General features: G+C 38.0%; 1 protein-coding gene across 1 annotated transcript in view; it reads left to right on the forward strand.

Moving 5' to 3' along the window:
• The first annotated feature begins 14,524 nt into the window (after positions 1-14,524).
• The window catches only part of LOC109092621 (thyrotropin-releasing hormone-degrading ectoenzyme-like), a 101,533-nt gene continuing 91,633 nt past the window's right edge, over positions 14,525-24,424 (forward strand). The window contains 2 exon segments of the mRNA XM_042722231.1: positions 14,525-15,599; positions 17,749-18,022. Coding sequence (XP_042578165.1) covers positions 14,911-15,599; positions 17,749-18,022 — 963 coding nt within the window. The 5' untranslated portion in view covers positions 14,525-14,910.

A 24,424-nucleotide genomic window follows, 5' to 3' on the forward strand; every position in this document is an offset into this window, starting at 1 on the left:
GAATCAGCGTTTTTGCATACGTAGCTATAATCATATTGCATTATATATAACAGTGGTATATTGGCCATCAGAGGCTCAAAAAATATAGATCTCTGCTGCTTTTAAAGGTTTCTTTACTTAAAAAAAAATGTCAACTTTATTTTCAGCAGATGAAACAAGCAGGAAGCTTCTTTCAGTTCAGTGTCCTCATATAAAAAGGTCTTTCCATCTGGACTCAGAGTTTTCTTCTCTATCATTATTTGATCATACTGCTCTAAAAGCACATCTAGGATATTTCCACCATGTTATAAACCTCTTCCACCAAACACCGTGGAAATGGGCTCGTGGGAGTCTTGGGCCTCATACTGGCGTTTGTAAGTCAATCTTGGAAGGATATAATGGCATGAGGTTTGATGTAGACGTGGTGGGAAGGAAGCCATCTGAATCTGTTGACAGTGTCTCACTGTATTTTCATGATGTTTGGAGAATAATGAAGCTGAGAAGCAAGCGGGGGGGATTTGAAAGAAACACATTTGCGTAGGACCGGTGGCGGAGGCTTTGTGCTCTGACTTGATGTGGCACATTAAGATGGCACGCAGTGTATGCGGCTCTATGGGCAGCTTATTGTCAGCAGTGGAAGCAGAATTGGCTTGTTATGTTGAACTGTTTTTGAAATTCATGGTAGAATTTGTGCATAATGCAATAGGTCTCACTTCCGTACATATGCATGTCATGTCTCTGAAATGGCCGTTTTTTTTTTTTCTGGATTTCTCTCATTTTAATCAATGGTTTTGTTACATGAATATGTTCCAAGAATTTCTTATTCAGTGGAATTCGGTGGTGGATCCTGTTCAATAATATAATCTGAAACCTTAGAAAGATGTTGACACAATTATGATCTGAAGCTAAAACAATGCTTGTGTTTAAGAACAGGACGGTCGAGTCTCTTGCTGCTGAAAATAAAATAAGTCAAATAAAATCTTTCAAAGCGATTAATTGTTATGACAATGGGCTCTATCATAAGTATTCATGTAACGTTAAGACTATTTATTTAGTTTATGTAACAAGTAAGAGAGCAAGCTCAACTGAGCGCTTGTAATTACCTTCGTCTGTTATATCTCTCCCTCTTCGGGCCATGTAAATAATACATTTGCAGAGGAAAAAAATAACAATCTCCATATCTTTGGCGTACTATCCTTTTGACGGTTAAAGGGATTTCACATGACTGAAGCGCGTCGGTTCAATCTTGAAAATGTATCTGAAAAGTCCAAATAAAACTTGTTTATTTCGTTCTGAATGAACCTATTGGTCTATGAACGATTCAATAACTAACTCGTGAACAGTTAATTGCTACCACCTACTGGCTTAACCCGCCAAAGTCACTGGAAGATCCAAACACTCTTCCCTACAGACTGTAGCGCGATGACGTCGTTCAGTTTGGTGATGTAAGGTATTCTTTAAAACGCACGTACGGTATTGACTCAATAGCATAGATCAAGTTAATTTTGTTTACTTCTTAAAAATTGTTTGAACATATTTTTCAATCCTTATTATCTCTTAAACATCAGGAGTGCCTCTTTAAATTGCTTGCAATATATATTGAACCCCCCCCCCCACACACACAGTTTATCTTATATAATTTTTTTTTAGTTACATAAATTGTTTTTTATGTTATGTTTGATTTTCATGACCCCTTTTCTAATTTAAAATCTATTATTTTGTGTAGGTTTCCTTCCTGTATTAAAGACCTTTGGAAGAAATTTCTTTATATTTTTATATTTCTTTATATTTGCCTTAAATAAATATCTGTTTTCCACAGAGGAAAGCCATACATCCATACAGTTTTGGAACTACATGAGGGTGAGTAGGTCTAAATGATGACATACCTTTAAAGAGGAAGACATGATTGTGACGCAAGGTAGCTCAAATTCACACTTTTTATTACATGTATCCATTCAATATTCATCTTCTTGACTTTCTGGTTTCTCTGATATGGATTTGAACATTTGACTTCCTGTATTATATGTCCTCCATGAGAGCACAGGAAATTATTTACAGATGGAAACACAGAGAGAACATAATAATAGCAGACCTCAAACAGATTGAATTTCACTAAGAGAAACCACATAAGAAAAAGGAGCAGGACATTGACCCTGCGCCAGAGCCCCTTTGACCTTTATCAAACACAAGTGAACCAGCTAATTCAGCAAGATCACTTGAAAATTACAGGCAGGTGTGTTGGAGCAGAACTGAAGAAGCTTCATTGGGTCAATACTCTACTACTGATTTAAATGGATAATTATAAAGGTCTGAAAATGGTTTGTTTATTTATTGTCTGTGTATAACACAGATTAAAAAAAAATTAGTTCTCAGTATCTGGTTTTATGTAGTTTAAGAATGTTAGTTTTGTCTTTAGATCATTAGAAGCTGTACCAAGATCTGTTTGCATTGTTTCACTTTTGCTTAATTAATTAAATGAAGTAATGATAGTCTGTGCTTCTGAAATCACATACTGAGTAGATACTACATTTGAGCTTGCTTCGCAACCATTAAAAGTGTGTTCTGTATAAATATGGGTCGTATGAATCTTTACTTCTAAAGTGGACTCAAGAGATCTGAATCCACTTTCAGACCCAAAGTCAGTGTAAATACAAAGAAAACTGGGGTTTCTTTTTTTTTTTTTTTTTTTTACTTTTTCCACCTTACAGTCCATTTAAGTTTTAAAGATGATGAAATTCAGATGAAATTCTGGAAAACAAGATTCCAAGACAGTATCATTTTGTGATTCATATACACACTGTTGACATCTATCTGTGATAAACTCTGCTTCTGTTAACAAAATTCTAACCTCACCTGGACTTCAACATGTTTCCTATCTCCACACAAAGGAACAGACGAACCTCTGTATCAGTGTTTGGGGGTGTCTGGTCGGCTATCTGAGTGGCAGCACCTCCCCAGCAGCCTGGTAAACCACAGGGAACAAGCAAAGCCTTATAATTACAGTGTATCCTCCAGTCCTAATAGCAGCTGCTTATATTTAATTACATACTGTCACCGGCCCAAACAGCGTTGAGAGCGCAGAACACTGCTGTTGCCTTGACAACCAGTGGAGAAAATCATGGTAATTAATCAGCGGAGAGAATGATGGGAAACAACTCAGCCCAAACAATTTATGGATCATCCCTCTTTGCTGCAATTCTCTGGGAGTTTGGTGAAACTTTTCATTTTACAGGGAATGTTGAACATATATGAAAACAATGATTTTCAATCTTGTATCTGTTTATGGTTCAGACATCAGTCTGAATTGAGAAAAAAAATGTATTGCTCATTTAATGGAAATGGGCTAAAATGACTTTGCAAGGGGCAGGAAACAAGAACATTGTGAGATTCTGGTCCACATACACCAGGAACAATGTGTTCTTTCCAAAGTTCCTCTATTAACATTTTGAACAGTGTGTACGACCCTTTTCTCATCATTATCCTCATATGACGCTCAGCAGGACCATGTAAATCATCATCCCATCAAAGCCTGTGCAAATCGCATCTAGATGTCTGTCTGAATACGGCAACAGTCTGAAACACACAGCGGGACTCAAAGCCCCTGGAGACCAAACGATTGTTCATTTTCAACCTGCTTGGCTGCTTTATTTCTAAGCATAGTTCGATCCTGGGAAATCATCAGAGTTTGTCAAGATGACGAGATAAAAGCTGCTAAATGGACAATAAATCATCAGCTGTCACGAGAAACTGTGTTTGTGCTGCAAAAGAAGAGCCGAGCATCTCAGGAGCAACTCAGGCGTCAGTTTAATGTCACTTCTTATGTCACATTGATACGCTATTTCCTTTTATTTAAAACAGGCTTAAGTTATTTATGATCAACTGTGCTGATAATAGAAACCTCCATCATCCTCTACTATAATGAGCAAAGATCATGGATCAGGTATCGAGTGTTTACTGAATCTTCAGCTCAGTGTGTGTTTGAGTAAAAAAGGAATGGAATAATTTACAAATCTCATAAACATATTTTATTCACAATAGAATATAGATAACATATCAAATGTTGAAAGTGATACATTTTGAAATGTCTTGCCAAATATTGGCTCATTTTGGATTCCATGAGAGCTACACATTCCAAAAAAGTTGGGACAGGTAGCAATAAGAGGCCGGAAAAGTTAAATGTACATATAAGGAACAGCTGGAGGACCAGTTTGCAACTTATTAGGTAAATTGGCAACATGATTGGATATAAAAAGAGCCTCTCAGAGTGGCAGTGTCTCTCAGAAGTCAAGATGGGCAGAAGATCACCCATTACCCCAATGCTGCGGCGAAAAATAGTGGAGCAATATCAGAAAAGAGTTTCTCAGAGAAAAATTGCAAAGAGTTATCATCATCTACAGTGCATAATATCATCCAAAGATTCAGAGAATCTGGAACAATCTCTGTGCGTAAGGGTCAAGACCGGAAAACCATACTGGATGCCCGTGATCTTCGGGCCCTTAGACGGCACTGCATCACATACAGGAATGATACTGTAATGGAAATCACAACATGGGCTCAGGAATACTTCCAGAAAACATTGTCGGTGAACACAATCCACCGTGCCATTCGCCGTTGCCGGCTAAATCTCTATAGGTCAAAAAGAAGCCGTATCTAAACATGATCCAGAAGCGCAGGCATTTTCTCTGGGCCAAGGCTCATTTAAAATGGACTGTGGCAAAGTGGAAAACTGTTCTATGGTGTTCTGTGGTCAGACGAATCAAAATTTTAAGTTCTTTTTGGAAAACTGGGACGCCATGTCATCCGGACTTAAGAGGACAAGGACAACCCAAGTTGTTATCAGCGATCAGTTCAGAAGCCTGCATCTCTGATGGTATGGGGTTGCATGAGTGCGTGTGGCATGGGCAGCTTACACATCTGGAAAGGCACCATCAATGCTGAAAGGTATATCCAAGTTCTAGAACAACATATGCTCCCATCCAGACATCGTCTCTTTCAGGGAAGACCTTGCATTTTCCAACATGACAATGCCAGACCACATACTGCATCAATTACAACATCATGGCTGCGTAGAAGAAGGATCCGGGTACTGAAATGGCCAGCCTGCAGTCCAGATCTTTCACCCATAGAAAACATTAGGCACATCATAAAGAGGAAGATGCCACAAAGAAGACCTAAGACAGTTGAGCAACTAGAAACCCTGTATTAGACAAGAATGGGACAACATTCCTATTCCTAAAATTGAGCAACTTGTCTCCTCAGTCCCCAGAAGTTTGCAGACTGATATAAAAAGAAGAGGGGATGCCACACAGTGGTAAACATGGCCTTGTCCCAACTTTTTTGAGATGTGTTGATGCCATGAAATTTAAAATCAACTTATTCGTTCAACTTATCATACATATATATATATATATATATATATATATATATATATATATATATATATATATATATATATATATATATACAGGTCCTTCTCAAAAAATTAGCATATTGTGAAAAATATTGTTGATAAAAATTAAACTTTCATATATTTTAGATTCATTGCACACCAACTGAAATATTTCAGGTCTTTTATTGTTTTAATACTGATGATTTTGGCATACAGCTCATGAAAACCCAAAATTCCTATCTCAAAAAATTAGCATATCATGAAAAGTTTCTCTAAACGAGCTATTAACCTAATCATCTGAATCAACTAATTAACTCTAAACACCCTGCAAAAGATTCCTGAGGCTTTTAAAAACTCCCAGCCTGGTTCATTACTCAAAACCGCAATCATGGGTAAGACTGCCGACCTGACTGCTGTCCAGAAGGCCATCATTGACACCCTCAAGCGAGATGGTAAGACACAGAAAGAAATTTCTGAACAAATAGGCTGTTCCCAGAGTGCTGTATCAAGGGACCTCAGTGGGAAGTCTGTGGGAAGGAAAAAGTGTGGCAAAAAACGCTGCACAACTAGAAGATGTGACCGGACCCTGAGGAAGATTGTGGAGAAGGACCGATTCCAGACCTTGGGGGACCTGCGGAAGCAGTGGACTGAGTCTGAAGTAGAAACATGCAGAGCCACCGTGGACAGGCATGTCCTTTTGAACCAGAAACAGCGGCAGAAGCGCCTGACCTGGGCTACAGAGAAGCAGCACTGGACTGTTGCTCAGTGGTCCAAAGTACTTTTTTCGGATGAAAGCAAACTTTTGCATGTCATTCGGAAATCAAGGTGCCAGAGTCTGGAGGAAGACTGGGGAGAAGGAAATGCCAAAATGCCTGAAGTCCAGTGTCAAGTACCCACAGTCAGTGATGGTCTGGGGTGCCATGTCAGCTGCTGGTGTTGGTCCACTGTGTTTTATCAAGGGTAGGGTCAATGCAGCTAGCTATCAGGAGATTTTGGAGCACTTCATGCTTCCATCTGCTGAAAAGCTTTATGGAGATGAAGATTTAGTTTTTTCAGCACGACCTGGCACCTGCTCACAGTGCCAAAACCACTGGTAAATGGTTTACTGACCATGGTATTACTGTGCTCAATTGGCCTGCCAACTCTCCTGACCTGAACCCCATAGAGAATCTGTGGGATATTGTGAAGAGAAAGTTGAGAGACGCAAGACCCAACACTCTGGATGAGCTTAAGGCTGCTATCGAAGCATCCTGGGCCTCCATAACACCTCAGCAGTGCCACAGGCTGATTGCCTCCATGCCACGCCGCATTGAAGCAGTCATTTCTGCAAAAGGATTCCCGACCAAGTATTGAGTGCATAACTGAACATAATTATTTGAAGGTTGACTTTTTTTGTATTAAAAAACACTTTTCTTTTATTGGTCGGATGGGATGAAATATGCTAATTTTTTGAGATAGGAATTTTGGGTTTTCATTAGCTGTATGCCAAAATCATCAGTATTAAAACAATAAAAGACCTGAAATATTTCAGTTGGTGTGCAATGAATCTATAATATATGAAAGTTTAATTTTTATCATTACATTATGGAAAATAATGAACTTTTATCACGATATGCTAATTTTTTGAGAAGGACCTGTATATATAGATAGATAGATAGATAGATAGATAGATAGATAGATAGATAGATAGATATACAGTATAGATAGACAAATTATATATTACTTTCTGATAACATCAATGTATATTGTAACTGCCACAGTATTTTATTTTCTGTAAGTGCGCAACGTTTTCTTACAAACTTATTATATAATAAACATTACTTAAAGTTCATACGAACCTGGGATCCATTATTTAAATGTCTTGGCATTATGATAAACAATAGCAGAGTTCAGAATAATTCACCACATAACTGTGGAAATATAAAACTTTGCCTTTTACAATGAACCATCACTCATAGCTAATAGATGCTGTAAAACTCTGTATTAAATGCTACTTTTTTTTTTTTTTTGGATTTCCCTATAATATAGCTTGAAACTAGTCTGTGTATCTCTCAGGGCCAGTACAGTGACTCGTGTGTAAGAAGCTGTAAGTCGGTCCAGTGCATTTTCAGCCCTCGTTTGAGCAGTTCACTTGATAAGAGACTGCAGATCGATGAATTCTGAGCAAACCAACAAACTTATTGACCTGGACGGAGAAATAGCCAGTGTGTTTCTTTGGACAAGGTTCTTTGGTGCCTCATAACCAGTGGGAAGAGGCCCGAGGGCTTCTGGGTAACGGTAGCCACCATTAACATTCAGATCCAGAAACAGTGTCTCCATCCTCAGGCGCATTTCACATTTGCTAAAAGCTTTTCATTTAAAGCTATGTGCCAAATTTATTCACATTTTGAGGGTAAAAGAAATTTGTTCTTTAGGGCGTCATGATTATGTAAGAATATTTCAGTATTTATCTCTCTGAAAATGTCTCTGAATCAGATGCACCTCAATCTACTGGTGAACAAAAGCATTTGCATCAGCTGCACAGTCAGGTTGTATCATAGCACGGGTAAAAATACCAATTCCCTGCCGTCTTACTGTGTCATACTTACTGCTTATTCAATATCATATCCATCTGACGTATGAATTATGAATGAGTGTCAAATGTGTGTGTGTGTGTGTGTGTGTGTGTGTGTGACTGAAACTGCTGACGGATGAATTCTAGACTGATGTGAAAAATCAGCATCTCTCTGGACAGAATCAACTTCCCTCCAGCAAAACATTTACAGCTACATTAATAACAGTATCCATAATGTCATAAAGACAACTAAGAATATTAAGGCCAGAAGCAAACTCTCTGCAAGTATGCAAACATTGTTTTGACAAAAACAAAAATGACTGTTTTTGCATTATTGAAAGGGGTAGGTTTAGATGTTAATAAAACACAATCTAATAGGTAGAACATTTAATTTATTGTTAGCTTCCTGTTTTTGATACATCCCTTCTAGCCACAACTCTGTTGCTTCTCCATGGCTGCATCCAAAAGCTCTAGAATGCTGCCTTCGGAGGCAGCATAAAAATGATTGTGATCTTAACAGTAAAAGACTGTAAAAATGCTACAGTAAAAACCTGTATTAATTGGTTATCAGTAAGTTTCCATACTATATACGGTGAATAACTGTAATTACATTTAATGTAAATAAAATAAATAAAATAACGTTAAAATTACAGTTTTTGGAAGTGAAAAAGAAAAAGTCATTGTTGAATTTACAGTGAAAAACTTTAAAATGACACTCCCAGAATTCCCTACATGACACTTCATATTTTATGTTTTTTCATTGAAATAACTGTTTCTTCTTAGTTTGTTTCTTATCAGTTGTGTACATTAGGGTTTTATCTTTAATCTAAAGTTGTTAAATTAATGTTTATTGCATTATTTCAGTACCATGTGTGTTACCATGATACATGTGTAACATTGGTGGTTATAAGTGCATTACAATGGTTCAAAACAGATATTAGTACTTCAATATGTTGGTTTATGAACATTAGATCATTTAATGAAATACGGTATTTTATTGTGAATTTAAGTTAAGTCTGTAAAACCTAAAATGTTGCTACCGTATTTTTAACGGTGAAGTTCTGGCCACCACAGCTGCCGGTATTTTACCGTAAATGTCACAGATTTTTTTTTTTTTACAGTGAGGAAGGCATTAAGGCACTTCCAAATCCAAATTCTGCTTCACTTCCTGTCTCTGGAGGTACCTTCTTCTGATCGAATTCTGAAGGCAGCACAGATGTATCCTTCGCTGCCTTTGATATCCCACAATCCTGTGCGTTCCATTCTGTGATGGTTGAGCGGAAAAAATAAAGATGGCATCTGAAAGTTGCGTTTGATGGTCTGACTAAATATTTTGTACTTTTGATGTTATTTCTAGCGAGAAATCAGTATTATAGAAATCAAATATTTGTTTAGTTATCACCAAAACTCATTAGTTTCATTAGCAGACCAATAAAAAAAACACCCACCCCAAGAATCCTATCACAAATCATATCAACTACTTCCCTCATCGCAAAAACTATGCCTGCAAAATCATTGACTGAAAAGGCAGCTACCCAGGTTTTCGGACGCAGCCGATGATAGTCATTTCAGAGAAAAGTGACCATAGAAAAAGAAAGATTACCCTAATGCCTACTCCATCGCCTCTTGTGTCAAGGATGATATGCAATGTGTACTTACTAACAATTTTAATCTTGCACCTTTACACAGCTACAGCTTGTCGTCAGTGCAGTCAAGCAGGTGTGTGAGGTTGATTTCCCAATCGCTCTGCAGGTGGGCTCGTTCATTGCCTGAAACAACAGCTGTTTAAGATTACAGAAGTTCCACTAGACAAGGACATCTGCCTGATCGCTGAGATGATGAATAACAGCAGAACTTCACAGGTTTCAGAGAGACTTCACCAGATTGCTTAGATAAGGGACACTGCACTTTAACAGACCATACCTGGAGCCAAAGCTTTATTAGAAACATTATATCCAGAGGTCTCAGCTAAACTGAATTTGACACACTGATATTGTGAGAGAAAAATAAAGGATGTTCCATAACTTTATCATCACATTATTTGGTAATATAAGGTCCTGCAGACTAACACTTGTCAAATGCTTTATGGTGTATTTTTTCCCCTTGCATAAATGTTTATCCACTTCCTTTGGTTCTTAAAGATTGTAAGAGTACAATTTCTGCACCACCGCGGGCACATACAAGAATTGCAAAAATAATGGCTTTCATCTGTCCATTGCCAACAAGTATTTTAGCATCAAGTTGTAAGGCATATTATCACTGTGTTGTGTACAGTATATCTTTGTCAATTATTGATTTTGATACTTATGCTTATGTTATAATTGTGAACTGCAGGAGTAAATGTGTCTCTGTTCTGCTCATGTAGTTGCCCAAATCTCCTTTGTTGTCTTTTTCTGTCTGAGCATGGAATTTTTGCCTATGAAATGACTCTCTATGTGCCGGCAGTCTCAGCTGCCCTCGAGGTCGTTTTACTGGCGTTTTTTATTCAATTAGCCCCCCTCACAGTCCCTCCAGACTGATCTTGTGTTATATGTTTTCATTCAACAGGAGGCACATGGTTCGTGCACATTTGCAGACTATGACACAGGCTTTTGTGTTCAGGTGCCACATGGAAATTGCTTATTTTTCTCCTTAAATGCACCTCCATTTTTATTTGATCCGAAGATCTCGCAATCATTCAAGAACGTTCCATCTCAGCCACATTTTTCATAAGAATAGGTTTGAAATTCTTTCGGGGTAAATGGGTATAAATGATTTTGATCGGATGGGAATCTAAATGCGTTTCCTGCCTGTTCTAGTTGAGAGAATTTGTGAATAAAATCATTTGAACTAGAAGCCCCTTTCTCTTTTCACTTTATCCCCATCTTCTTTCCACCTCGCATTCTCTCTCCCGGCTCCTTCAAGGGTCTCTTCACACGCTCACGGCTCTCCTCTCGCTGTGCTGTGTAACCAGCCATGCCGACGGCTGCAAATTGAGAATGTTATTTGGTGTTTGGAGCCGTCACTTCGTTCAAAGAGCTGCCGCTGGTCTTCCTTTATGAAATAGGCTCTGAAAACAATGACAGATGAACTGTGATGAATGACTGGCAGAAAAAAATAGAGGTGGGTTGTGAAGATGAGTTCATACTATAATTCTACAGACAAGACGAAGTACAGGAAGTACACCAGGGATCCACTTGATCCAATGGTCTTCTCCAAAGTTTCAATGTAGAAGCATGTAGGATATCTTTCTGAAGTCTAAAAAGGTGTTGAATTAAATGCTTCTGGTCAGTTCCTTGTTCCAGTCTCACTGTTCACACTGGGAGAACATGAATCTCAGGAGTCTGCCAAGAAGATCCTGGCTCCTTGAAGGTGTCCATTGCACTCTGCTAAAACAGTTTATGAATGTAAATTGGAAGAGTTACAATCAGCATTTCACTTCCATTGGAACCTTTCCAAAGGTTCTTTAGAGGAAAAAAGGTTGTTTCGTAAAATGTTATTCACATTTAAACAACAACAACAAAAAAGTTTTTTTAAGGACTGTCCATTGAAAGGTTCTTTGGGGAACCCAAAAATGGTTCAGGAGGGTTGGTTCAGAAAACGGTTCAGGTTAACACAAGCAAACCTTCACAAGTTGGATCTTACCAAATTGACTGAATATCTAGAACATAATAGAAATAAGGTCAAAATTTTGGGAAAAAAATTGGTGGGTAAAAACTACATTTATACACAAGCTGAGTGCCAAGCGCAACTTTTAGGTGCTATTTTTGTGCTTCAGCTCACCTGTCATGGACCTGCATGCACAGGATAGTGGGATATCATAGGCAGCGAAAAATAAATCTATGCTGCTTTCAAAAAATTTTTCAGATGAAGATATCTCAGTTGACAGGATGTGACACGACCATTGGATTTGGACATGTCTTATTGTCTTCCTACCTCTGTATTCTGCCTACGGAGGCAGTGTTTTTTGTTTGTTTGTTTGTTTTTATATGCAGCCAGTGACTACAGTGAATATAAAAAAGATGCCAACATCCTTATCACTGGAAGGTTTTATCACAGTTGACATGACATGTCCAATCAAGGTGTAAGATCATCTATTAAATTTTAATTAACTGACAGTTAGCAGCTTTTAATGTGAGTTGACTAGGGATCACAGCATTCAAAACTGACAGAAGTAGCTCAGGTGGATCAATCAATGAATGATCTAAAGGTGTGTTCATGACATATCATAATGTTTATTTTGCTGCCTTCAGGTGCACCTGGGAAAATTGTACCCTAGAATTGGGTAGTATTATGTCCCACATTCAGGTCAGAAATATAACATGGAAGTAGTCTAAACTAAATGAAACAATTGTATTGTCAACAGTAAACCCAAATAATTACATCTGATTTCATAATGTTGAAAATAAATAATTTCTAGCGCTTATTTATACATGGTATCAAAACTAAATGTTTGTGTTACATTAAGCAACTGTGAAAGTCAAGTGATTAACTTCACACTTGTTGTCTGTCAGCTGCTACATAGATCACACCTTAAAAAGGGTTGAAGTGCAACATGTAAAATTAAAATAGCTAGCAAAATCATTCATTTTAAATCATTGTACACTTGCTTTTAGCTTACTGATCTCTATATATAGATTATAGATATACAGTATAGATGCGATGTTCTGCATTTTTTAACCCGTCATGTACCTTACAATGGCTACAATGCATACACTACAATCATCATCTAAAATCCTATTCTAAAAATCGTTTTAATGTATTTCTGCATGGGGTCAGTTGGTACAAGTTGTAACCCTCTGAAAATCTGAGAATAGAAGTTGCAGTTATAAGTTCTCTTTTCTATTGAAGTGACAAAAGTTTGGTTGTGCAGGTCCTGGAACACAATATTTCTGTCACTTCTGCAGTGATGTTCAGTTTAGAGACCAATAAAGAATGCTCTATAACTTTATCATGATTATTGATAATATCAGGTCCTTCAAACTTATTCAGGGTTTCCTCTTTCATTGGTTTTGATTGGCAAACGCTTATGTTATTTGTGGACTGCAGGGGGCGATGTGTCTCTGCTGTGCTTATTGGTGCCCATAATATAAACTGGCCAAATCTCGTTTTTTTTTTCTTTTTCTTTTGAGTGTGAGTGTTTCTCTTCATCCTTCTTCTCTCAGCAGAAATTACCCTCTATGTGCCGGCGGTCATAGATTTTTATTCAGTTAGCCCACCCCACAGTCCCTTCAGACTGATCTTGTGTTATATGTTTTCATTCAACAGGAGGCACATGGTTCATGCACATTTGCAGACCACAACACAGGCTTTTGTGCTCAGATGCCAAAAGGAAATTGCTTTTTTTTTTCTTTAAATGCACCTCCATTTTCATTTGAGCCGAAGATCTTGCAATCATTCAAGGACGTTCCATCTCTTCTTATTTCATAAGAATAGGTTTTAAATTCCTTAGAGGTAAAGGGAGCAAAGAGGATCTTGATAGGATGGGAATCTAAATGCATTTCCTGCCTGTTCTAGTTTTCATTTGAAGAATTTGAAATGTGAATAAAATCAGTTTAACTAGAAGCCCCCTTTTCCTTTTCATTTATCCCCGCCATCCCTCTCTACTGACTCCTTCAAGGGTCTCTTCACACGCTCACGGCTCTCCTCTCACTGTGCTGTTTAACCAGCCATGCCAATGGCTGCAAATTGAGCGAGTTATTTGGTGTTTGGAGCCGTCATCTTGTACACAGAACTGCCACTAGTCTTCCTTTATGAAACAATGACAGTACTGATAAAATATGGAGGGGAGATGTGAAGGTGGGGTTATGGTCACTCATGAAAGCTTTTGAGGATGGAGGGTGTATGAACAGGTGGAAAACAGCAATACATGCTATCTAGTCATTTGAGACAGAGCTTGTTGGAGAATTATGGAAAACCTTGCTGGAAAATGTATTTATTCCATTTACGAATTACACCATTCCGGTAACTGATTTGACGGTACTGTTTAATTCAGCACCATGGACAGCAGTCATCTTTTTCCCCGTTGTAGCTCACATTGCGAATATTCTAAATTATTTGGGTTTATAAAACTTCAACCGCGCCCAGCCACACAGAAACCAAAATACACACTACTGCAATAAACTAAACTTTAACTTAGAAATGACAGAGTGTGTACTCAAAGTGTACTTAGTGTGTTACACATATAGTGTGTACTTACTGTACTTGTTATTTTAGTGCCACACAATACTGAATTAATCATTACACCGCCACCATTTACGCTTTTGTTGTCAAAGTACACAACAGACATGTTCTACTGTATTTGTGTGATGAGTAATAATCGCTGTGTTGAAAATACTATCACTGCGCTGCTGTAAGATTTTGACGTACATGTCTCAAATGCGTGTATCAATTTTCCATTTAATTTGTCTAAGTTCCATTATTCTATTGAATATTCATGCAACTCAACAGTTTCGATATATGTGAAAGAGAAGAGCCACATCAGCCTCTCTGAACATTTCACTGTTTAATTAAAAAATATTAAACAAAACAACATAATAGTAATAACTACAATAAATAACTTATAAAAAATAAGATAAAAAAGAAAGAGAAAAAAAAAAAGAGAGCACAGAGGAGAGCGCAGCCCACTGGCTGAGAGAGAGAGAGGAGCATCAGAGAGAGAGAGAAAAGGAGGCAGAAAAGAGAGATTCACAACACTCTCTCGATTGATCAGGAAGCAGGTGCTGGACCTTCCTCCACATCAGACTGATGTCAGAGCAGAGATGGATGTGCGGCGGGACTCGATGAGCTCCAGCATCTGACCAAACGAACTTCTGATCCGCGCGAATCTAGTCTCGACGTCATCGATCATCAGTTCTGTCGTTCTCTTCGAAGCTTTGCGCGTTTCGCGGGATCTTCACCGATTTTTTTGCCTTTAAATCAGTCCGCCGGTTCATCCTCAGCAGTTTGAAGCTGCACCGCGTGAACGGAGGCTGATCATGAATATAAAACACATCAGATCCGTGATATAATGGGGATCGAGGACGCGAGCATGAGGAACGGACGGGCTCTGTCCGATCAGTGGGCCGACAGCGTGGTGGTCCGGCCCCGGACGACCGAGCAGCACATCACGGTGAATAAGAGACTTGTGCTGGGCTTCGCCATCTCCATCCTCACCCTCATCATCGTCACGGCCATCGCCATCACGCTCAGCGTCAGCTTCGAGAGATGCGCCGCGGAGAGCAGCGGGGCTCTGGCCGCGAACGGCTCCAGCAACAGTAAGTGGAAACAGTCCCGGAACACTAACATCAGTTACAGAGACTCAGAGGACGGCCAGCAGCCCTGGAGACACCTGCGCTTACCGGCCACCCTGCGCCCGCGCCACTACGACCTGCGCCTGTCCGTGTACATGGAGAACTTCACATTCTCCGGCGAGGCGCACATTGAGTTTGAGTGCGTCCACTCCACGAAGCTGATCGTGCTGCACACGGACCGGCTGGAGGTGGACAAGGTGCTGGTGTACTCGGACAGCAAGAAAGCGGGCGTCATGAGGATCCAGCGCCGCTTCCACTACCAGCCCAAGCAGGTGTATGTGATCGCGCTGCACAGAGAGATGAAGCCCCTCAGAACATACAAGATCAACATCACTTTCCACGCGCACATCGAGCACGAGCTCCTGGGCTTCTTCCGCAGCTCCTATGTGCTGAATGGAGAAAGAAGGTAAAAGCGCTTCAGCGTCCGAGTCAAAGTCTCTCATGTGTTGTTATAATGTTCTGCTGTTAGCTTGGGAACTGTTGATGCTGGCTGACGATCACTTTTTTGGCTAATTAATTGCTTTCACAGAAATTTACCATGATAACCAAAATACCATAGTTGCTGACTATAATAAACAATTTGAGATCTGATTCAAACAGTGTAGAAGAATCCTACTGTCACCAAGTTACCACAATTTTCTCATATGAACTGTATTAACCGTGGTATTATGTAAAAAATATGGTTTTAATGGGAATTTTCTCAGGGAAGAATGAACACTTCTTTAAGAATCACAGTGAATACTGATTATTGTGAGATTCACGTCAGTGATATTATTGTATGCAAATCATGCTATGTTGATGCTGCATGACATTGATATGTAGATGTTTATTTCCATCTTAGTGCAATACCAAGCAGCCTCATATTGTAATTATATTAATTAATTCTCCTAACTAGTATTTTCTATGGCTTACACCAAAATCTAATAATTTTTTGTACCAATGTTTGCTACTTCAAAATGATTCATTTACTGTCAGACACTGAGACGTGACCGTGGGAAATTTTCCAGCACAGTGCTAAACATTCATAAATAATCACACAGAGTTAGATTAACATTAAAATGACCTGCAGCATTATCTTAACTATTTACAGTTATTACCATAATGCACTAATATATAGAAAGTTAGATTGGACAGTTGGGTTAAGGTTTTTGGATGAAATGTGCTAATGTTTACACTAAGGCAACACATGTCAATTTTTGTAAACCAACAGATCACCCAATATCATATTATTCAGCTCTTTAGGTTGAGCCTTTGATTATCAGAACATCCTCATATTCAGAGTGATTTCAGTTAGACAGGACTCAATATCTATTTCTTGTTTTCTGGCTTCTGACTCTTTGTCCTCTGAGGGAAAATGGCTCATGTTTGAATCTTTGCCCCAGGTTTTCCTGCATTTGAGACGTTTAAACCTTGTTTAACCCTGAAGGGATCCCTTTCATGGACACACTTCATAAACCTTTTGTCCATCCTCCAGTTGCCTTTCTGTCTTGGACTGCTGGACGTCTTCCTGTAAAGCAGCATGTCAAGGGCTTGGTGGAACGTTTCTTTCACAAACCCATTTTTGATTCAGCACAAAGTGAGGTGTTGATATTGTAAGGTCCATTGAAGAGCACGTTTGAGATAAATTCAGCACGCTGATGTTCAGACAGCGTCCCGCAGCATCTCTGAGCTCCACAGGCTGTGAAGATCATTGAGTTTAGTGTAATCAGCGCCTGCTGGCTGCTCGTACATTCGTAAACGCTGAACGGCGGGGATCTCGCAGGATTGAGAAAATACCCGTGTTTATGTAGTTAGATCCGGCCACATGAACCATGTTGTTAGTTCACTTCAGACCATCATCTGATCGTCTGGTCTTTTTGGAGATTTAACAGTTTTTCCTTAATCCTTCACACATTTTCAGGTACAGCCATGTCACATTAGACAACAAACTCAAACACCTCCATGTGTATCGCTGCAGGGATTTTCAGTCTGACATCCCTGTAGAATCTCCTCCTGTCTGTTTGTTAGTCGTCTGATTTCTCATCACCTCCTGCCTGTGTCTCAACTGTTGTCTTTAAATAGTGTAAAGATGTTTAAATGGTACTAGCATCTATAAATAGTGGAATGAAGGGGAGGTAAACAGATGGGACTTTATAGACTCATTATACATTGTTACTGCATGAACGGCTGCTAATGAGAGTAAAAAGTTGTGACAGAAATGCAGGAGCAGAAAACCCTCCTCCCCCGTCTGCTGGTCATGCTGTGGGTGGTCAAAGCCGAATCTCCCTGTGAGTCAGGCTTTAATGTCCATTAATGCAGCCTTCTGGAATCCAGCTCACAGCTTTTCCTGCTTTCTAACTTTGATAGAAAACTTCCAAGGGTGTTTGTGATTTAGACTTACAATGATATTCAGACTCAGATTCAGATATACCAGACTGTGGTAAATGTGTAGATTATTAATGATTCACTTAAAATTCACCAATCCAACTACATGTAAGATGAATTTGACAGCTTTTTATTATATCCTTGTCATCTAAATTGTTGTACATGTTCTCATTGCTGGTGTTATTCTGCAGGTTTCTCGCGGTGACTCAGTTCTCACCAACTCACGCTAGAAAGGCCTTCCCATGTTTCGACGAGCCCATCTATAAAGCCACATTCAGAGTGAGTCTGAAACACGAGAGCTCGTATCAGTCGCTGTCTAACATGCCAGTGGAGGCCTCGATGTCTGACGAGGACGGATGGGTGACCAACCATTTCTCCAGGACGCCCCGCATGTCCACGTACTACCTGGCCTGGGCCGTGTGCAACTTCACCTACAGAGAAGCAGTTACAGACAGTGGAGTTGTGGTGAGTCGCATTTAAAGCCCCTAAAACTCAAAGTTAGAAACCGTAAACTGAGATTTTATTATTCCACAACTCTTTTCTAAAACCTTGTGAGAAGCTTGTTAAGGCATCACAGATGCTTTTCCAGTTGTTCTGCCTTTAAGATTCCTCATTTACCAAATTCTAAGGCAGCCTCTCATATATGCTTCAGAGCAAAGACAATCCCAGAATGCATTGTGTTCAGTATTAAATCAATCCAAAACTGCAAATAAGCTGAGAGAAATCAATATATACTTATAGAATATACGCTACCCAAAGGTTGGGGTCAGTATGCTTTTTTATGGAAAGAAATCAAAAGTTTTATTTAGCAAGTATGCATTAAATTGATCAAAAATGATAGTAAAGACATTTATAATGTAACAGAAGTTTTATAATTGAAATCAATTCTGTTCTTTCGAACTTTTGAACTTTCTATTAATCAAAGAATCATGAAAAAGTATCATGGTTTCCACAAAAATATTAAGCAGCACATCTGTTTGCAAATGTTGATAATATTAATAATGTTTCTTGAGAAACAAATCAGCACATTTGAATGATTTCTGAAGGATCACGTGACAATAAAAAAGACTGGAGTAATGATGCTGAAAATTCATTCAAAATTTATTTTAAAATATAGTTAACTAGAATATATTTCACAAAATTACTGTTTTACCTGTATTATTGATCAAATAATAAAATATTACATAATCTTACTGACTGAAAAACTTTTGGTAGTGTACAAGTACATATGTTTCATTTAATACTGAAAAGTATTGATAAAACAGTTTAATCTAATTAAAAATTGATTACCCAATATTTGCACGAGCTATGCTTTTTTTGTTCATTAGCATATTGAATAGCTTAACAACATGATAATATCAAAGTCTATTGAAGTCAATTGTGCAGGGAGTCTCAAGTGTAGAATGCTCTTGTTTATATACTGTAGTTAAGATTCCATCTCATTTAGGATGCTCCCTTGAAAGGCATCTGCCAAGACAGCAGGTTTTGGAACAGACCTTTTATCTTCCTTACAGTGGATATGTTTATATGAAGCTTACTGTAAGTTTATAACGTCAGTATAATGGTTACACAGTGGATGTGCTGTAAATGGAAAGGGTTGTCTCCACTAACATTAACCCAGTGTCTACAATGTCATATAATTGCTTTTAAAAGGGATAGTAGTCATGTGCAACAAGCATTCACTTATGTTCGTGTCCAGGATTGTGTTCATGACAAAATCGTCTAGGTTTTATATATATGTTTTATGTGAAGTTTAGCCATTAAGATAATATTTGCTGTTTCACTTTCATCACATGCACTTAAATGTTATTTTTTTGGCACTGATTCCTCACAGTCTAAGCGGCATCATCTGTCTGCCAACAGAGAGACATGGTTTATGCACTGTGCTACTGATATCACGCTCAGTCAAAGCCCTGTTGTCATATTAGACACTTCCTGATGGCTTCCTCAGTGGTTTCTGCTGCGTGTCCTTGGCCGGCCTCCTCCTCATATTAGTGTAATTAATCTGATCTCCTTCAGCATGACCGCGCTCTCCTTTATATCACTGCTGACTGTAGTGTGTGCTTCTATCTGGGGCACTTATACCCACACTGTGGCTTGTAGCGGTTAGCCGCATGCTAGCATCCTCAATCAATCAAATTAAAGCGGCAGTGCAGCCCCCTCGCACCATTCATCATAAAGATTCGACTGTGCAGAGCAAGAGGAAAGATCGTGGGAGAGGAACGCTGCAGAGGAGAGTGGAGTTATTACTCAGGGTTTATGGGGAAACACTGATATACCACACACATGTGTAAAAATCACATCAGACTCTGCAGCAGTTGGTTGGGCATAATATATTACAGGTTTTAAGGCTCTAGATGAAGGGTCTCAAACCCAAATTACCTGAGCCAGGTGGTGTTCTCCATTGGGGGGCAGTTGAACAGTGTTACTTTGGGTTATTGCAACAATGAATTTTAACTATGTACATTTATTGCCACAGTTACACAGTTATTGATGCATTCGAATCATCTTTTCCTCACATCCAGTATAATGCTTTGCATGTTTAGTAGAGTAATGATGCCTGAGATTGTGTTTCCTAAGAACCGCAGGCTTATTTGTTGTTGTCATCTAACCTACAGCTGTATCTTTATATTTGTACTTTAGGAGTTAATGAACCATGATGAAAAAAAAAATAAATAAATAAAAATTAGGCTACTCTTTAACAATCCTTTACAGTAAAATAAGTACATAAGTCCAAACAAAACTGCAAAAAGTGAAAAATGATTATTGAGATGGGTTTAAGGATAAACAATAGACAATAACAATAGAAGTACCATTTGGAAAATATATATTTTTTTTATTTTTTTTTACTTTTTAATGACATATATATATATATATATATATATATATATATATATATATATATATATATATATTCAAAATTAAATTCTATTCATAATACTATTCACTATACATGCCCATAATTGTGCAGGATTCATTAGTGTGTTTTTCGGAAGAAAAAAGTTTGTTGTCATAGTCTTTCATCCAAATGTAATAATTCTGTCTGCCTCTGAAATTGCTTTTCTTCCAGTAAAATTATAGCCTTACATGTTTCCATCCATTTGTTCAATTAAAATCTGAAGGATAGAACCAGGTTTAACTTGTCTTGTTTGTTTTTTGTCTCTGTTTGATTACATTCTTTTTTTCTTTTCAGTGCATTATTTTGTTTTTGTTTGTTTATTGGTTGCTTGGATGTTGGTTTTGTCTGTTAATAGTTGCATTTGGGTTATTGTTCTGTTTAGATCTTGGGTCTGTTTTAAATGTTCTTTTTGTTTTTGGCTCTGGTTGAATGTTTGGTATTTGGTTCTGTTTGAATATTGGGTTTGTTTATATCTTGGTTTTATTTGAGCCTGTCCTCCAACAAAAAACGACCATATAGGTCGTTTGTGCAAGCACCTTATTACGACCTATATTGGCGTTTTTAAGTTTTTAGCGACCTCTAGTTAAAAATAATGACAGTTTCGCGTTGCGTCTGTCGTCTGAAATGACTTGTCATTACCAATCAAAACGCACGCTTATTTAAATGCAAGTTTTTTTACACCGTCTCACAGTAATTCGTACATATTTTACTAGGTGGCTAATTCATAAGAATGACCACACCTAACCCAGCCCCTAAACCTACCCTCACAGAAATCATGCTAAATTATGATTTATTGAGCATATACATTTTACGTGCACGTTTTCTCTGGGATCAAACCCATGATAGCATGATTGCATATCAAGTTAACGCAATTCTACCAACTGAGCTACACGAAACGCAAATCACAGAGCAAATAAAAGAGTACAAAACATTAATATGAAAATGACCTTTTGCCGATAGTTGTAGTATACGCTCTTTCGTTTTCAGGGATTTGGACAACGATCTATACGAGCGTCTTGGAGGACAGGTTGTTTGGATTTTGGTTCTGTTAGTTTAAAAGTTTTTGTTTGTTTGTTTTTGGCTCTTAAGTGTTTGTCTCTTAATTTTTTTGGCTCTTAGGGTTTGGTATGTTTGTTATTTGGTTCAGTTTGTTTGTTGGTTCTGTTTAAATTTTGTTTCTATTTGTTTAATGGTATTGTTTGGATCTTTGTTTGGTTAGTTTAACATTTTAATTGTTTGTGCATTTTGGCTTTGCTTGGGTGTTTGTCATTTAGTTCTGTTTGGATGCTCTTTTTAGTTGTATTTGTTCGTTTAATGGTTTTGCTTTGATGTTTGTTTTGTTTTTTTAATACCTTTTCGCTCTCTCTCTTTTCACTTGGGTATTATTTATTGGGTATTGTTTATTGGTCCTGTTTGTTTAGTTATTTTGTTTGGATCTTTGTTCTGTTAGTTTAAAGGTTTTTCTGTGCTTGGGTGTTTGGTCTGTTTATTTGTTCTGTTTGTTAATAAGTTCTGTTTGTTTGTTGGGTCTGTTTGGGTGTTGGACAGCTCATTCAGTTAAATGGGAATTTAAATGGTTCAGCTCAGTAGTTTAGAGGTGCATCTTAAACTTTCCCTCAAAATCTGCTCCGTTAACATGAACATAACTGCTAATTGTTGATTTTTATTGGTTGTTCTGCTGTGAAATCAGATTGTAACTTCAGTGCTCCATTAAAACTAATATAACTTGCTATTTTGAATTAATTCAATTTAACTGTTATGTTCCATTCCTCACATTATGTCCAGTTATGACCAAACCATTTCAGATACAACCCTACATGCTCTGCAGCCTCTGGGAGTGATGTCTAAGCCACAGAAAAATGTATTTCTCGAACCAGACAGTAAATGATCGTGCCATCTGTGGCCCGCTCTCCAAAATGATTTGAAGCCTGACCTCGGATAATTTGTTTCATCATGTATCATTTCTCTTTACCAGCCTCCAGGGTTTAGTCAACCTGTTGATGTGTGTGAATAATGCTGAGTCTTCATCATCACACACATCTGTTTTGGTGAACGTGACCTTTGTTTCGCCTGTATTGACCATTGGACTCTCTCTATTGCGTCACATATTACAATTTGACCCTCAGGCCCATCAGACTCATGATTTCTGACACATAAAAATACTAGCACTCAACAGAGTTTCTCGTGACCAGGTGTTTAATTATTTAAACTGCTAAAATAAGAGAAAGATAAATTAATTTATTAATTTAAAGCAGCATATTTCATTCATAACAGCAGCCATTATTAAATCCACTGGTTAAGTGTCAGTCAGTTTTTATTTATCTTATCATTAAAATATTCTTAGAATATCTAATCAAAATTCAACACCACTATACTAAATATGCTTATTACATATTCATGAAATTACTCAGCCTGATCAAAAAGCATGTTTGGGGCATTTACTGGACAAAATCATGATTTTAGCTGTAGAATACAAATGCCTTGTAGGTTGCAAAATTAAAATATCCATTATACCAGCATGAATGTCCATCCTGATCCAGGCTGATTTTTGCTGATTTCATTCTGGTTGAGCTGTTAAACCAGACTAACTGGTCTACACAACACAAGCTGGCGACTAGCTAGATGTTCAAACAAGGAATCAAATTGTGTAAAACTAGAAAATCATTTGGAGAAATGAACTGTAAAGCGCCTGAAGTATCTGACACAGTCATACATATATAGAATAATAACTCAACAGGTTGTTAATATCAGGTCAAGTGCTGAATGTGTTGACTAAACTTCATTTTTTTCATTAGAAAGAGCTTGTTAGTGGATCAATGTCGAGCAGTCGTGCATGGAAAGACACTCTATTAAAGTTCAATTAACCCCATTTAAGTCTCTGTCAAGCTGCCTTCAACAAAACCAAACAAACAAACAAATGAAGCAGTCAGATTGAACAGTCTCCACACCGGCTGATTAATGAAGCATCCCTTGATTGTCAACTTGAGCGCTTTGTCTAATTACAGGTTGTTCTAAAATCACATTGATTTGATTGAGCTTTGAATCATTTCCACAGCCCTAAGTGCCACCCATTCATCTTTATATCAGACACAGAGCTGATCGATACGCCAGCAACATGTGAGGTAAACAACACATAATTCAATGTGCATTGCTGCCAGGCTCTGAAACAAAGCCTTTCCTCCTGCTTGTTTTGCACTGTAACTCTGTTAGTGTAGGAGGACATTCATTCTGACTAGATGGATGCCTGTTCAGAAAGCCGTGCCATGCATCAGCCTTCAGCTAAAAGAGTCCAAGATCATTTTTAGTGTGGGAATACATTTCCCACAGAGCCACCACACCTCACACACTTTTCTCTCTCACACTTGTTCTCTCCCCTCTCTTTCACTTCCTCTCTCACATGCATATAATAGTTCAAAATAATGCAAATGCTTCGTCTTTGCTTTTTTTATGGAAATCGAATTTATTTCCAAAAAAAAAAAAATGGCTAAAATGCTATTTTATTAAACAGTTGGCTTACAATTGATGGAAATAATATTTATAAACATAAATGTATGACTTTTCAGCAGCTACAGACCAATAAGATTATGGTTTATGAAAGTGCAGGCAGTTCATTTAAGGGCACCATAACTCCAGTAGAACTGGCTGCCTACTTTTCAATGGCCTTGGTTCTGGAAGTATATTTTCCCAGTTGATAAGGATTTAAATGAGTTGTTCAATAAAAGATTAGGCGGTGTATCAAACCAACCCACTTTGAGGTGAATCAAAAATGTTGAACTTGATTTTGAGTACCCTTACCAAAAAGTAGTATACTTCAAGTTTATTTTATTAAGTATACTTATACTTTATGTAGCAAGTATTCAGATATCAGTGTTCTAGTAGTATACTTGTAAGTGTACTGTTTCAGTACTCCTTGGGACTAAATTGGCCAAGTATAACAGTAGCAAACTTTGAGTACACAACTAGTTTAC

Source organism: Cyprinus carpio, chromosome B4 (assembly GCF_018340385.1).
Source record: "Cyprinus carpio isolate SPL01 chromosome B4, ASM1834038v1, whole genome shotgun sequence".
NCBI classification, from domain to species: domain Eukaryota; kingdom Metazoa; phylum Chordata; class Actinopteri; order Cypriniformes; family Cyprinidae; genus Cyprinus; species Cyprinus carpio.